At 35.9% G+C, this 16,494-nt stretch overlaps 1 protein-coding gene across 2 annotated transcripts in view; it reads left to right on the plus strand.

The window, feature by feature from the left end:
* TTC39C (tetratricopeptide repeat domain 39C) overlaps nt 1-15,822 on the plus strand; it is a 38,851-nt gene extending 23,029 nt beyond the window's left edge. For both annotated transcript variants that reach the window (XM_014936925.1, XM_014936926.1), the window contains exons 7-14: nt 5,145-5,238; nt 6,089-6,196; nt 6,739-6,848; nt 7,536-7,659; nt 10,059-10,156; nt 11,061-11,165; nt 12,519-12,557; nt 13,184-15,822. In XM_014936925.1, the coding sequence (XP_014792411.1) occupies nt 5,145-5,238; nt 6,089-6,196; nt 6,739-6,848; nt 7,536-7,659; nt 10,059-10,156; nt 11,061-11,165; nt 12,519-12,557; nt 13,184-13,273 (768 nt within the window). In that variant the 3' untranslated portion in view covers nt 13,274-15,822. The remainder of the gene's footprint in view (nt 1-5,144; nt 5,239-6,088; nt 6,197-6,738; nt 6,849-7,535; nt 7,660-10,058; nt 10,157-11,060; nt 11,166-12,518; nt 12,558-13,183) is intronic.
* Nucleotides 15,823-16,494: the final 672 nt, after the last annotated feature.

Here is a 16,494-nt window from a genome sequence, read left to right on the forward strand (position 1 = left end):
TGCTTTAACCTGTAAGCACTTAAATCAGACCTTCATCTGAAGCTTGGATATTTTATTGTCTTTCAACATCTGTAGTCTTTTAACCGTTCTCTGATAAAATCTAGTTGCGCACAGATGAAAGGCAGCTTATATGTTGTTATACAGAAGAGCTTGTGTGTTCTGCAATAGGAATCAATAATGGTTATTGTAGGCTTTGTATTAGAGCCTACTAACACTCAGTCCATCAGGCTTTTTTCATAGCCTTTCATTCTACAGACGTATTCTGTGTAACTTTCAGTTGATGGTATATTCGGCTACTGTTAGCAAGTAAGTGTGTGTGTACGTATGCTAATGTACATATACATGCACGGGTATATATGTGTACGTGTGTTTTTTCTTTTCTATGGAAAAGAGAAACAGTAAAGAGCACAGTTCAGCCACGGGCACCTGGAAAGGAAACTGATCTAAAGGCAGAAGCAGTAGTGCAAGACTGGACAGTGAGACACAAATCTGACAAAGGAGAAAGCCACCAAGGAAGGCAATTGAGGAGGAAGGAAGATTTCACAGTGACAGGGCTGAAGAGCATGGGACGGTATAATGCTTTGTGCTCCAAAAAGCATGTATGAATCCTAGTCAATAAAAGCCTTAACAGACTTCAGTTTTCTACAACCTAGCCTTAAAGGTACTATAAATGTGGACCAAATTATCTTTCAATTTTTCTCCCGGATTCGTGTTTTTGAGAAATGAAGTCTGAAAGCTACTGAAATGAATGAGTTGAGGGAAAGGAGAGGATGATGATCGGGAAGGCTGGAATGAAAGTGCACCAGAAAGTTAAAGGTTGCACTGGTAGGCTGCCTCTTTTTCAAAGAGCAGGTTAAGAGACTGTCTATTAAAAGTAGTGTTTTTCCTGACTTTTACATAATTCACTTAAACTTTTTTGATGGGTGTAACTATTGCTGTGGCTGACATGTGATTGTATGGCATGTATTCCAGCCTCACAAGTATTTCTTTGTAAGTGTCTGACTATTTCTATCTCCAAAAATGCTTAAAATTTTGAGCATATTAGCTGCTGAAACCCACTAGTCTGAAATCCAGAATTTCCAGCTGTACCCTTGGACCTTTCTTATTACTGTGAAAATAAAAATACTGCCATTCATTTGCTAAATGTGTCTTGTCTAACATTATAATTATATTAATAAATACCAATTTACTTTTAAAAATGTGACTTAGACTATTCAAGAGTGGTATTGTGGCCAGTAGTGAAAGATGTGCATGGTTGGTAGCCTGAGAGAGGGCAGAGTAAAATGAGGTGTTCTGAATCTTATGTATTTCTGCTTTTTAGCTTGCGATTTTTCTTTTGCTGATTAGGAAAAAAAAAAAAAAACACTTTAAAAAAAAATCTGTCTACTTTTTTAAACAGTACAAATCTCTCCAATCAGAAATAGTTAAATATATTGATAGCTTCATGTGGAGAGTGGTAAGGGAATAAAAGCAAAAATTAGGTGTTTGTCAAAATTGTGAGCTGGGCAAGATTGCTTCTCTTTGATTAGGAACAGACTCCTGGTGTGTATATATAAACAAGAAGAAATTTCTGTGGGCTGGGACAAATACTTGCGTCCTGAGATTTTTATCTGTAGAGTTCAGTTGGTATGTGGTACATGTGAAGAGTCAGAATGAAAAAGCATGCAATACTCCAGCTGACAGGCAAAGCACCAGATGTAGTCAGATGTGCTGAAGTGTGTTTGATGTGCAGGCTAGTGAAAATGTGCAGTGGTATTGTGGGCTTCTAACACTGCCGACAAGTACTCTTTTTTTAGTTACCTTTTGTAGGCATCTTGGTATCAGTGGTATCGTTCTTATTTAGAGGTGGGAGGGTGTGGCAAGTTCCCTTTTGTAGACATCTTGGTATCAGTGGTATCGTTCTTATTTAGAGGTGGGAGGGTGTGGCATGATAATAAGCATTGAAAAGTCTTAAATGAATTGTCTGGAATGAAGTCACAATGAAGTCTTAAGTAAAGAAATTTTCAGAGCTTGTGTAACGTCAAGGTTTATTTTCCGGAATTGTGCTGACCTCTCTACTTATATTTTCTGGGCTGTAAAATGCAGAATCCTAGTTCTACGTATTTTGATTTTGTGGCATGTCTGGAAAAAATGGGGGGTGTTAAGGAGTAGAAGATACAGGCTTTGAAATTTCCATATAGTGTCCTCCAGCGTAAGTTGTCCCCTTTTAGATATTGTTTGCTGACTTCCCCTTAATGATGAGTGTGACTTCTTAAAAGCTGTACAGATTCATAGTGCTGATTGACAATGGAGAAGTCCTGGGAGAAGGAAAGTGTCCTAAGATTTCAAAACAGCTCTGGGGGAAATGTGTGTTGGCTTGGGAAGCTGCTTTGCCTCCATAAGATCTGTAGATGCTTATTGATGGGTTGGAGTAGTTTTAGTTTTAATCTGAAGTCAAGAAATGTAAGGTTATGGTTCTCCTATTATCTTTAATAATCCTCTTTGTGATTATGTAGTTCTCTGTATTACACATTTTGTGGACTGAACTCTTCTTGTCTTTTTATTGTGTTCAAGAGAGGCATGAGTGATGCCTGTTGAAGGAATTATAAGTGTGTATATATATATTTTTAAATCTCAAGAACAATCGATTTCAAGTGTCAGCCATGATGTTACATTTGCAGAGTCTTGGGACTTTATAATGCTTTCTGTTTATTCTCTGAAACAGTAAACGGCTAGCACTTAATTTATTTTAAGAATTAACATTAGGAGTAGAAATTCATAGTCCAGTGTGTTGTCACAATCCCTGGAGATGACTGGAACTTTAATAATTAGGGAATGTTTCTGAAACATACTTACTGAGCTTAATGCTTAAGGAAAATTTAGGCAGATGTCAAAACACTTGAGAGAGTTAGACAGAGGAATGGATTATAGATTGACTATTTAACTAACTGGAATTGTATAATTCTGGGTGGTCAGTATTTCATGTGCTGCCCCAGGCTGGTGTATGGCATCACAGAGAGTGATGTAATTGCTGTTAGTCATTGTATGGAATAATGTGTTCTACAAATAAATGAATTATATTTTCAAATGTTTAGGGTTTTTAGAAGGCAAAGTATCTTCACAGAGGACTAAATATTTGATTGTAGGGTTGGGGTTTTTTGCATTTTCCTCAGAAGCATTCAAAACATAGATTTACTGAACTTCTGAGCACAAAATCAAAGTTTTAAGCCTATTTTATTTTATTTTTTTCTGTAAGACTGGGCTAATAGCACTTATTTTCCAGGAAGTCAAGTTGGGGTGATGCAGCATCAGTGGAGTAATGTGTAGTGGAGAGAATGTGCTGCTACATAAGTAAACAAGGTGCACATTGCTCAGGCTCCCTGGAAACTTTGAGGGCACATATCACTCACCTGTCTTTCTGTGTAGTGCGTTCTTCTGTCATGCCAACAAGCATTTTAGTCTAATGACTGTTTTATTTTCTAGGTGTACAGTGTTTACATTGGTACCACTGTCTGCCTTTGCTGGCAGTTAGTTGTACTGTCTTGATGCAATATATATGATTTAGGATTAAATTGTTCTTTAGCAACTTAAACAGTTTTCTCTTATGAGACAAAAAAGAAAAGCTAATAAAAATCACTTTAGAGCTCTGTATATGTGTCTGGTCTTAAGATAATAGTGCTTTTTTTGAATTGTTATACTTGTGTAGGTGACAGATTTCCTTTTTCAAGGGTTTCTTTCATTTGCGTGCTTAGCCAGCAGAGTGGCTTAAATATTATTCTGCTATATAAATTATTATTGTCTGTGAGAATAAATATAGGAACGCTATTACAGCAGGTATAGGCCATGTTCTGATATATAATGTGTCTGCATATAAAACTAATTAAACATTGCTTTGCATCACCCCCCCCTTTATGATTGTTACGGAGAAGTCCCATCTTCTTTCCCATCTAGACTGCGAAATCAGGGTGGCCCAAGGAGCTATCATTCTGATTCTCACAAAACTGTCAGCCTCTTTTTGCTAAGCTGTTGCTAACTAATGATGTTATCAAAATGTTTTTTTTATCTCATATGCCTTTTTATCTTCTTAGAAGTTATGCTGCATTTACAAATTCTCTATTAACTGCTGCTTAGAAGTGATTATGAGGCATGTGGAAAAAGGTGAAATAGTTAAAAATAAATAAAATCAAACATTAAAGATATCATTATTGTGCAGAAAGCTAAACTTGATTGGCAGTTGCTAAAAATACATGACTTTTAAAGGTTGAATGACTAATAAGAGTAGAAATGAGATTACTCAAATCTTAATGCACAAAACCAATGGATTTCGAACTTAATAGCAAAGAGAAAGAATACAGCCACTGACTGTTAAGGTTGAGAGATGATCTGAACTGGCTGTATGTTATTGGTGATTGTTATTACATTATTGAACTCCTACTATTCCCTGTTCCCCGCATTTTTTGGCTCTGTAGTGTTCTACATTTCTCTTATGACTTTCAGAGTGCAAGTTCCTTACTGTATGTTTTAATTTTTACTGTTACACATGGTGGAACTGATTGTACCTTGCAAGGAAACACTTTGCATTCTTGTCTAAAGTTTCATTTAAATCTAAATCTGAGTTGTTTCGTATTAGTGATTCTTACTTCCCTTGTCTCTTATGATTTGACTTTGGTATTATGTTTCATATCATGAATATGAAATATATGGAAAAATCTGTTCACTATGGGACCTCTTTAAGATGTTTGTTTATCTTTGTAAACAAAGGCTTTGTCATAATTTACCCATACTTTCATTCAAGTGATAAGGTTGAGAGCGCTGGGAGGAGGGAAACTGGCCAAAGGAATTGCAATATGGACCTGGTATATTGAATTACTATTAGCCCTTCTTCAAACTGTTAGCTCTGTAGTGGGTTTTAGCTCATTAAAAATAATCTAGAGTCTGAAATGAATTTTGAGGTTTTCCTCTCAATGGGATATTGTGCCTCTTTCATCTAATCACACCAGACAGAGCTGCAATTTGTAAGACACTTCATGGTTTTTTTTAACCCTATAGTTATTTTAAAATATTTATTAGCAGAAATGTGAATATTTTCTTTATCAAAATCAAATTATCTAAATTTTAAATTTCAGACATCTGAATTTTTTTTTTTCTTCTTTGACTTTTGTTAGTGTCAAATCAATAGTGCCTTGACCTCATTTCATACTGCTTTGGAACTTGCAACAGACCAAAGGGAGATTCAACATGTCTGCTTATATGAAATAGGTATGTTGGATATGTTTATATTATTAATAGCTCACTTTTCAAGTTTAGACTAGCAACTTCAATAAACAAACTGGATTACTTTTATTAGGATTTAAAAAGAGATTTTAGAATACTGACCTTTGTCTTGGATGGACTGTAGTAATAAACCTGTCCTCTTGTTTGGGCAAGTAGAATTCAACAACTTTTCATAATTTTAAAGTTTTCTGCAAATGCAAGGTGATGCAAAATCAGAGAGTAGACTATAGAATCAAGGAACAAACTGTTCACCTGCAGAATATTATTTAAAAAGAGAAATCAATTATTTTGATTTGTCTGTGGAGTCAGCATTTCTGTGCCAAAAACTAATTGTTTAGTGAAGCTTCACAGTTTGCAGGACCTGTATTTCATGTCCATTTCCTTCTGTCAGTAGCAATATGTTCTTAATTTGCATACAAGTCTTTAGAGTGGAGAAGGTATGTTGCTTCAAGCTTTAAATGTGTCTTATTAAGGGATCTTGTCACAGTGGGGAAGAATAAGGGACCAAGCAGTAGCTCTAAATTTCAGCATCCTACAAAATATAGTATTAAATATAAAAAATTTTAAAAAGAGCTTTTGGTGTCTGTGTAGATTTGTTGTTGCTCTGAAGTGGATTCATTGTTTTGTATGGAACCTTATAGTTCAATGTTTCCCGGGAAATTTAAGTCAGACTTTAAATGTATGTCATTGATTTGTTTTGTTTTAAACTTTTCCAGTTATTGGTATAATTGTTAAACTAACTCCAGCTGTCATAACAGACTGTGTGTTTGGGTACTCTTGACACCAGATTTGAATTACTGTGCTTTCTCTGAAGTTAAATTAGCCTTGTTTTTAGGTTGGTGCAGCATGATAGAGATGAATTTCAAAGATGCGTTTGAGTCCTTTGAAAGACTTAAGAATGAATCCAGGTGGTCGCAGTGCTACTATGCTTATTTAACAGCAGGTGAGTATATTCGCTGTGTTGGATAGGTGAGAAATCAGTGATGTTGATAAGGTTTTGGCACTGTTTTGTTGTGGGAAACTTATTAGTGCACATAGTGCCTTCCACGCTGCCTGCTGCTGATGCAGTTTTATGCCAGGCTTGGCTTGTATAATTTCATTTGTTTATGTAACGTACACTTGGATGCACACACGTGGATATGCATGACTACTTTCTCCACACCCTCAACCCACATTCCCTCTCCTCCTGGATGTAGATACAGTTATGATTGTTGGTGTAGTGACAGGTCATATAACAGTGTATTGCAAAGATTTTATAAGTAAATCCTTAAAGGTATGAAAAACAAGTACTGACTTGTTAGTGATCACAGAGGGTACCAGAAAGAGTTGAGATGTGCATGTTTATCAAATCTCCAGTCTAGATCCTTTCTGGAAGTGAGTGTGGTGGTTGTTTTTGTTTCCTGTGACTCTATGATATCTAATCTTAATTTTTCTGGTTTCTTATACTGGTGGTGTTAACACATTTTTGTTTCTGTGTTCTTACAGTGTGTCAAGGAGCCACTGGTGATGTCAATGGTGCTCAGAATGTGTTTAAGGAAGTTCAGAAGCTTTTCAAAAGAAAAAACAACCAGATTGAACAGTTTTCTGTGAAAAAGGTTTGGTTTAGCATAGGCTGACTTGGTTCAGTACAGTAATTACACTTGGTAATTCTGTTGGATTATTTGCCAGCATTTATTTTGAAGGATGTATCTGTTTTCTTCTCTGTTTCTTCTGTAGAATTAGTGGGAAGGATTCAGGTGGAAAAATAATAGTGTCATGTATTTTAAGGATCTAGCAAAAGAAATGTGAATTAGCTATTCACTTTAATACTAAAGTAATTATTAAAGATAAAAATACATGATACTGTAGTTGCTTTGGTAATTTTCCTTCTAGCTTTGCTTTTCTTACTCCTTTTTGTCTTGTCTTGTTTGTCAATGTCTTAGTTGTTTTTGAAAGCTGGGAGTCGTCTAGGAGACGTCTCCCAACTGATGATCTTGCAGATGTTACTGTTTCAGCATCCAGTCAGTGTGTACTTGGGATTGTGAAATACAATAAAACAAACCTAGGCTGCATACAAGGAAGCTTGAATCTTGATCAGTATGTAAACCCGTAAATTAATGGAAAGATCTTGCTTTTTAGGCTTAAAGCCTTTAAGCTGAGTTACACCCAACTTTACTTTCGTAAAATTATTGGATGCTTTCATGAAACAGAATTACTGTTTGTGATACATGTTTGTGAATATTGTATTCTGTGTAAAAGGACAGATGACAGATCTCTCTTCCCTCTTTCTCCCCGCTTTGCAGGCAGATAGATTTAGAAAACAAATGCCGACCAAAGAGCTCTGTGTCCTGGCATCTATTGAAGTATTGTACTTATGGAAAGCCCTTCCAAACTGTTCCCTCTCGAACTTACAGCACATGAGCCAAGGTATAATATGGTTCCTTGATTTATTTATTTACTTTTTAAAATGAGGTGCATAGTTTTCTCCTGTTGTGTGGAGTAGCTTATTGTATCATAAAAATTTAAACCTCTGTGCATGTGTGATAACGAAACAGTTTGAGTAACAGTAGAATAATGACCCATTAAGATTCAGCTTAATGCTTTTTTTTTACAATTTCTCTAGGGTTTTGGGAGAAGTTTAACTGCCTTCATGTGTGTAGTTCCCTTTTTAATCAGTTGTGTTTGCCCATTGTTTAAAATGATACAATAGTGTGATAGCTATTGTTCAAAGTCACTGAGCAAAATTTAACTCGTTTAAACCTAGCTACAAAATAAAAAAAACAGTTAATTTCTGCATGTCAGTTTTCTTCTAAGAGGAAATACATAGCTTGTGAGGTCATCTATGACATGATAAGAGTTCTGTTATCTTAGCTGCTGGGACCGTCTTAGTGGTGAAAGGATCATTTTATGGTTGCCTCTTTCTTAGTCTCCAGATGTCTGTGGATGTCTGTCACATGAAGCTTACGGTGACAGTGTTTTATCATGAAGTTTTCAGTACTCCTCCATCCAGCTGTCAGTCTTGTTTGCATTCTGCAAACAGTTTCAGGTTATTACTGCTCATTTAGAAAATAAAACAAAAGCTGTCTGCCACAGAGGTGCTTCCTCTTTTTCTGCAATTGTGAGCTTTTGGGGATTGTATGTGATTTTTATGTTAAGCAAGAAAACTACCAGGCTTTAATTCAGGAGTCAGGACTAGTTTTGTTCTGTTTTTAATTTAAGATAATTTTTCCATTTAAATTGTGTGATGACAGTGGGTTGCATTCAGTCCCCGGTTTTCTAGTACCAAAGATAATGGTGAAGGCTTTAAAATTAGATTTACTTCCATAAAATTAAATGTCAAGATTTTTTTGTCTGTCATTTGCCTTCGGAACAATCAGCTTTAGAGGTTGTAAAGAGTATGAACTTTCTCCTGCATGCTCAGAAGCAGCGTAGATCTGCCTCGTATAAGCTTCTAGCTGGTGGTGCACATTTTCACGTGAAACAGCAGTACAGATTAAAACTCTTCTGCTCTTCTTGTAAAGTATGTCACTGACAGATGTGTCTGCAGCAGTGACCCCTGGTTGGAGATATTCTGCACAGTCACGGTGTTACTGCTGCGCCTTATGTGTATCTCAGAATGACGAGACAATAGGGGATTTATTTTTTTATTTGCTTCCTCTTCTCTTGAATAATTGGTGTGTAATTTGCTGGGACAAGTTTCCAGCTTTTCCTCAGGGCAAGAAGCAGATTTAAAAATAAAGGAATTAATTTGTATCCACATGTATCTCTCTAAGTAAAATACCAAGTAACTTGAGACTTGCAATGCAAGCAGGAGTTGACAGCCTTGTCTATTTTGTAGCATCCAAATACTTTGTGTGGCCAGCTCCTAGTTATTCGCAGGTGGATTATTTGGGTTGTGGATTAACAGTGTTGTGAATGCAGAGCTAGTTAAGACCTGACAGGGTTTATGAGATGAAGCAGAATATGAAGTTAAAGGAGCTCTACTGCTCCAGGCACAGAAGTTCAGCTGCTTCTGAAGGGATGAAAAGCCCTGGAGGTCTCCCCGGACTTTGGCCTTTCTCGAGGCAACGGTGCAGACAAGTACAAACAGCTCGTCATGGAACTAGCCCTTATTTAGCAGAGCTGGCGCTAATAAGCTTGATCAAAATGGACCCTGATTCATCTAGAGACGGTTACGTGCATCATGATTCAGTTCTTTCTGGGAACAGAGCACTACTCAGCCGAGGCACAGTCTGTCCTTGGATTATGGACCAGCTAAGGTCTGGCAAATAAGCCTTATCCTCTCATCAGTGTTGAGAAGTGTGACGCCAAAATACCCTAGTTTGGGTTTTTAAGTCCAGTACAGATTTTTGTGCGTCTGTCACTTTGCTTCAGTTCAGAACAAATCAGCTTTGTCTGAACTGCTTGCCCTGTGCTCCTTGTAACTTGGACTGTGTATTTTTCTTTCAGTATCTGAGACAGCCCAGTCTCCCATAACACCAGGAGGTGGTGATTGTTTCTTAGCTTCAGCTTTTAGTGGATATTTCAAAGACCAGTAGAGAAATGGTTTCTTCTCTTTTTGTAAGAGCACACCAACTGCCTTTGTCTTCAGCCCATTCATTCCTGTTAGAAATTGTTCTTATGAGTGACAGATTACTTGATGAGGTTCATACAAAATGGGTTGTATTTAAAAGAAACCAAATTATTTTGATTTATATTAATGTTACTAGCATCTCCTTTTTCTGGTTAAATTTAATCATCAGACTAAAAGTCGCCATAGGCCGCAACTGTTGTCTAAGGAAGGATTTCAATCCATCTTGTTTGTTTACTGGAATCTTTTCATTAAGCTTGTCAGGATGTGGATGATTCATCGGCTGTTGGTTTGAGGAATTTGCTTCTTGGTGCCATACACAAATGCTTAGGAAATTCTGAAGATGCTGTTCAGGTAAGTTGTTAAATGCTAATTTACACCATTAATCCTGTTTTATGAGCTATTCAGTTAAACAGTAAATATTGTTGAGTAAGAGTGTTAAGCAAGCCATTAGTTTTAAGTGCTCTTGATCATACTGCTTTGTGAATTCCAACAGAGCGTGTTAGGTTCTTTTCAAACCTTCTGTTTAGCATGTCTTCATTATATTCTGTGTCGTAAAAGTTGAATGAACATGGTAGCTAGAGTGGCTTGTAGGAGCAAGAGTTAAAGGGAAGCTGGAAAGAAGAATGGCTCTGCTGGATTTACTTTGTTCAACAAAGAAAATTCAATTTTAAAAAAAAAAATATCTTTTCAAAAGCACAGGTTTGCCGTTTCTCCTCCAGACCTATTAGACACTGAGAGGTAGGATTATTAGCACATATCAAAGAGTAATTTTGCCACTGCTCCAGGCTTTGATCTGTGGGCACAACTTTTTTTTTCCTCCCCAAAATAGAATGCAATTCACATAAGCAACAAGGGACCTGATGCTGGCTTTTAATTTTTTAAATTTTTTTCCCCTGCTTCTTGCAAGCATATCTTAAATAATCCGGGTACTTAATCTCTGATGCTAAAGTTTCTTGTTGGATCTAGTATTTTTTCAGTATGAAGTTGGAAAACACTTGAAACAGTCAATATATTACTTGGTAAAAATCCAAACAGATAGTTTTGCCTTGATACAATAGTGTCAGTGAAAAGCTCTACATCCTTGCTTAAAGAATCTCTACCATTGGTAATTTTTAATGTATTCTCATTTTAGCTTTGATCTAATTTCTAGTGTTTAAAGTTGAACAGTACTTCTGGATTTTTTTAAGTATCAAGTCAATTTTCATGTATTACTGCAATCTTTTTTTATCTTTTCTTTTTCCTTTAATTTTTATAGTTCTTTCAGCGAGCTGCTAAAGATGAAGTGTGCCGTCAAAACAACTTATATGTCCAGCCATATGCTTGCTATGAACTTGGCTGTCTTCTGTTAGACAATCCAGAGGTAATAGCATAAACTATTTTCAGTTTCTTTTAAATTAGGGTGGGGAGTCAACATACCACTATACAGACAATTAAATAAAATTTATAGGTGATAACGTATGTTAAGTTATAAAAATTTGTAGTATGTGCACACAGTAACTGAATATGCTTCGTGTTGGGTGTTTGAGAATGGCACAAACCTCGGATTGTAGCTGTGGTAGCGTTTAGGATGTGAAGCACATGCAGGAAACTCCCTCTCGTGGCACTCAGACACTGAGATGGTAAACGATGCTTGATTTGAATAAATTGGAAAAGCAAGAGCTAGAATTAGAGGCGAGTGGATGCTGTTTATAGAAAACATTTACTAGCTGAGGTGTCGTGCGAGAGCTCTATAATGGTTAAGAAAGAGAAAGGAATAGGATTTTCTAAATCATATTTACCTGAGAGGCTGAGCATATTCAAGACCTGAGCAACAAATATTATAAGTATATGCATTTTAATATGAAAAGCATATTAAATTTACTTTGCTTTGTAAATCATGTTTACCTGAGAAGCTGAGCATATTCAAGACCTGAGCAACAGATATAGATAAGTATATGCATTTTAGTATGAAAAGCATATTAAATTTACTTTGCTTTTAAATTACTCATAATTACATTGACTTACCATGTCATCTGAATCATCTGGTTATCTTAAACTTTGTTATAATCAAGTTCTTTAATATTTTAATATGATTACATCAAGTTTACAGATTTTTTGTAGATGTCTTAGACACTGAATGTAATTCAACATATGTTCATATTCAGATATATTTGAATAAGAGAACAATTTTTCTGTCTCTTATCAGGCAGTTGATTATTTATTTGTAAGGCTTAAAATAAAAATGTGTGATAAGAAATACAACATGAGCTTTTTCAGTAGTAAATACTAATCTGCAAATACATATATTTCTCCTTAAGAATTTGAAATTGAGATTTCTGAAACAACTATTAACACATAAAATCCAGTAACTTGTTTTGTAAATAAATAGGTTAAACTTTGGTTAAGAAACAAGAATTACTCTTATTGTTCAGTTAGTCATTTATCTGTAGCTTCATCTGCTTCCCTGTGCATTGTGGTAGCTCACCATCATCAGTAGCAACTTGCATTTAAACCTGTAATTTCTCCTTCTCCGTGGAAGACTAGAAATACTTAATACTGCAATTTTTGGGTGCCTCATTAGTATTTCTAGTTTCGTAATTTGAGAGGATTTTGTTTGCTCGGTACCCTGTTTTCAAGATGGAGATGCTATTCCAGACTGTCCAGGCCATATACTTAAGATATTTGCTGTTAACACTTGCAACACATTTCTAATGCAATGTTTGTCCTTTTGTAGACTGTGCCAAGAGGCAAAACCTTACTTCTCCAAGCCAAGGTAAAAACTAAGACACTTTCAAATTTATCTTTCTGAGATGTGGGCATTTGGGAGGTTGCGTTTTGGGGGGGATTGGGGGAGTGGATGGGAGGTGTTGGTGTCCCTCACCTATAATCTACACCACCATCATTTAGATATACATTAATGATACACATTTATGTATGTTACCTAGATGTGTATTTCTAGGTCAGTCATAGCACAGAACCCATGTTAGTGACCTCTCCTGGAGTGTTAGAAACTTGCCAAGTTTTTCAAGTAAAATTTGGCTACAGAATGTTTCAAAATTGAAGCTTTCCTTGTCTGTTCCAACTGGTTCCTGCCTTGGGCATATTGGGATTTTCTAGAGCTTTTGGACTTGCAGAACTTTCCAGGTGCTGTTCAACTACATGGGATCCAAACAGCATGTTGGAAATGGAAGCTTTCTGCTCTCTTCACTGTCTTGGAATTTCTATAATTCTGTTGCTGTGGGTAATGGGGGGATATTGCAACATGCAGTCTCCAGGTCACCTCTTTTCTGTGGTCTGTTTTGTAACATGACTTCTTAAGCGTTAGTAGTAAAATTATCTTCATATCATAAAGTGAAAGAGGCTAATAGTTATATGCTTTTTTTTTTTTTCCTTCCCCAGGAGGAATTTAGTGGCTATGACTTTGAGAACAGATTGCACGTCCGCATACACGCAGCCTTAGCCTCTCTAAGGGAAGTAGTTCCACAGTGACGGACAGAAGGTCTTGTTAACCTTTCCCACAGTTTCTGCACTTTAAGATGAAGCAGAAGAAAAAGCTGTTGGGAAGACCAGCTTTTCTTCTGAAAACCACTTGTGCCAGAGACACTTTCCTAGAATGGTCAGAGTTGGTATGGCTTAGTAAAACGTTACAATTTTAACTAAAAGTAAATCAACCAGGAAGAAGGTTAAGTGACCTTGTGTTTTTAACTCTTCAGTTTTTATTTTGTTCAGACCAAGCTGAACACAATTGCGTGTAACTTTATGGGTGAGCCTAAATAAGCACACATGATTTACTTCAACAATATTGGCAGGTGTGATTTTTGCCTTTCAGAATAGATCTAGATCTAAAATATGCCCAGGGGAGCACTTCTGGTTTGATTAGAATAATACAATAGAAGTAATTGGTGTAAATGTTGAAGGTGGGAATGATCAGAACACTTTTTTCTTCTTCAAGCATTAGCCAGTACACAGGAGAAGGAAAACTGTTCAGTCACAAAAAGCAGATCTTACTAAATTTTAGTGGCTTATGTCAGTGACTTCATAATGACTAATGTGTGAATTTTAAACTCACATCCCTGTCCGTTTTTCATTCCTTCCCTCCCAACCCAGCTCATACTTGTGATGTAAATTATGTCAATATTTAGGATCTGTGCTTCTGGTACATTCCAACCAAATACTTAGGTTGTTTGACATGCAATTACAGTGTGGGCAGGTCTTACTTCTGCTCTTAATGTTCTGCATATTATGTTAAAATACTTAGGCCAGATACAGTAATTTTACATATTTTTCATTCAAGCTGTTGAATCTTTATAGCAGTGATACCTTTAAAGGTATTAAAACATGGAACCAACCAAAATGCAAAATCAAAAATCCACTTTGGTAGTTATGCCAATACCACAATACCCTACGTCTCTATATGGTATTGCAAACCTGTGATGTTTAGATATTGAAATACCTCAGAGAGCTTAAAACTTTATCATGACCATATAATTTTTACTACTTGGCCATCTGTAGCTTTTTTTTTTACTTTTGTCCGTAATATGCAGTATCTCATTATGTTTTATATTCAGTTAATACCTTATTCTAGGAAGGTAAATATTTTTTTAAAGAAGCTTATGAATGGAAATCTGACCAGAAAGTTAGTTGAATTACGTTACTTTGCAAAGCTAAGAAAACCGGATATCCTTGGAAATAAGTTATCCAAAAGCCTTATCTTTACTTTGGTCAGGTTGCCTTAAACAGTTCCTTAGCTTAAGCTTTTTTTTTTTTTTCTTCTTCTTCTTACTTTTTTATAGAATATGTTGCCAAAGTTTTAGAACCTTGCCCACACCTAACCTTCATTGATTTGCTTTTGAGGTTGCATCTAAAGCAAGACTGATATGGAGGAGAAAAGTAATATCCTATTTGGGAGGCCGAATGAAATGGTTGAGACACTTCTGTTTCTCTCTAGAAATACACAGTTCCTGCTATGAAAGGCATTCCTAGAGCAGTTAAACACTTCTGTTGCAGTTCCTGAAGAAGAGGAGAGACTCTTAACACTTAAAAAAAAAAAAAAGCGGTTTTATTTTTCTATAATCTAGATGTGTTACTTATAGTACACTGGTTGGTTTTTTTATTCGACTTCGACAGTAATATTGAGTCATAAATGAGTGTTCAACCTTTTTTGGTCAATCCAAATAAGTATTGACTAGAAAACAATATATTGTATATATATAGTGACTACTTAGAATTCAAATAATGATTTTAAAAATGGGCTTTAATGTACTTGAAATCTTATTTTGTCCTATCTGACTTTTAATGTTTTGCAATCAGCGACACAGTCCATTCTGGTTAAATAGCTAGAAACGGTACAGTTACTGACAAAATTCCTTTTAAATACACTGCTTAAATATAATGTGAGATTGGGCTGTTCAGGACACAAAGCACCTGCATGCGATTTGTGTTGGGATATCTGAGATCTACATACTTGGAGGTAGGTAGCAAACTGTAGTAAATTTACTAAAGGGCCTGCTGTTCTCACCAGGCCAGGAGTGGGTATGGAAAGACACTATATATTCATATAACAGTTTAACTCTGTGCAAATTGCAGCTTTTCTGTGAATTTAGCGAATCATCACTGAAATAGAACGATCTGTTTCTATATTATTTTTTTTTTCCCTCCTCCCCTTGTAGGAGAATCTCCTACATTGTAAATGTCAAAATTATTTTTTATGTTAGATTGTGCCTGTGATGAGAGAAATTTCAACTGTATTTTGTGTAAACTGATCAGGTTTTATACTTTGGAACTCGGAGGCATAATCTAATAGCAATAATGGAATATGCATCTTGCTAGTTAATATGTTAAGACTATCTTTACTGGGTCAGGTATTTTTGTTGATGTTGATGCAGTTTTTATCTCAATATGACTCATTTCAAATAAATAACTAGAATTTTTAGATGTCACAAGGTGGCATATTTATTGTGACGTACTGTAAATGGTGTTAATTTACAGAACTTGCACTTTTATATTTCTGAGTAAAATTAAAAGAAATGTGAACATGAGTTTTGTTCCCTTGCTCCTCGAATTTGTCTTTTAATTGGTGGCCTCCTGAACAAGATGATACCGAGTATTGGGATAACTTCTGGGATGTCAAGTGACTCTGTAACAAAGTTTCCTGGTCAGCAATTACCTCAGCCTCTGTTCTTCCAGTAGAATTCTAGTCTCCTGGTTTAGAAAGTGAGTTACGTGTGTCATGTTGAGATCAACCATAAAGTGAACGAGGTTTAAGATGCGTTTTTAAGACATCACATTTACTTGTTCTTCATTAAGGAACCACACATAATTGTATTTGCTGTATTCCTACACCTTTGAAAAAAAAGTTTCCGATTTACTCTAAAGCAAGCACTTTAATTTCCTCTCTCTCTGACTTTGAATGCTTGTTTCATATTCTAGTTATGCTTTATTCTTAAATAAAATTCCCCAAATGTCGTATTGAATTGCTTTTCAATTCACAATGATCTGATTGTCTTTCCAGTGTACTCATGTTTAAAAACTGCTCTGGGACTGTTTGAGGTTCGACCAGGAGCAAGCGTTAGGTTGGCATCGGGCCGTACGTGGTGTCACTTAGGATGGAGAACTCCAGTCATCATTACAAAATACCAACAGTGGTAGCAATCGTGAAAATCTCTTGCATGAAAAATGATGCAATCCCAAGCAAGTATTATTAAAGCTAA

The sequence above is a fragment of the Calidris pugnax genome, unplaced genomic scaffold (assembly GCF_001431845.1).
Source record: "Calidris pugnax isolate Ruff unplaced genomic scaffold, ASM143184v1 scaffold51, whole genome shotgun sequence".
Taxonomy (NCBI): domain Eukaryota; kingdom Metazoa; phylum Chordata; class Aves; order Charadriiformes; family Scolopacidae; genus Calidris; species Calidris pugnax.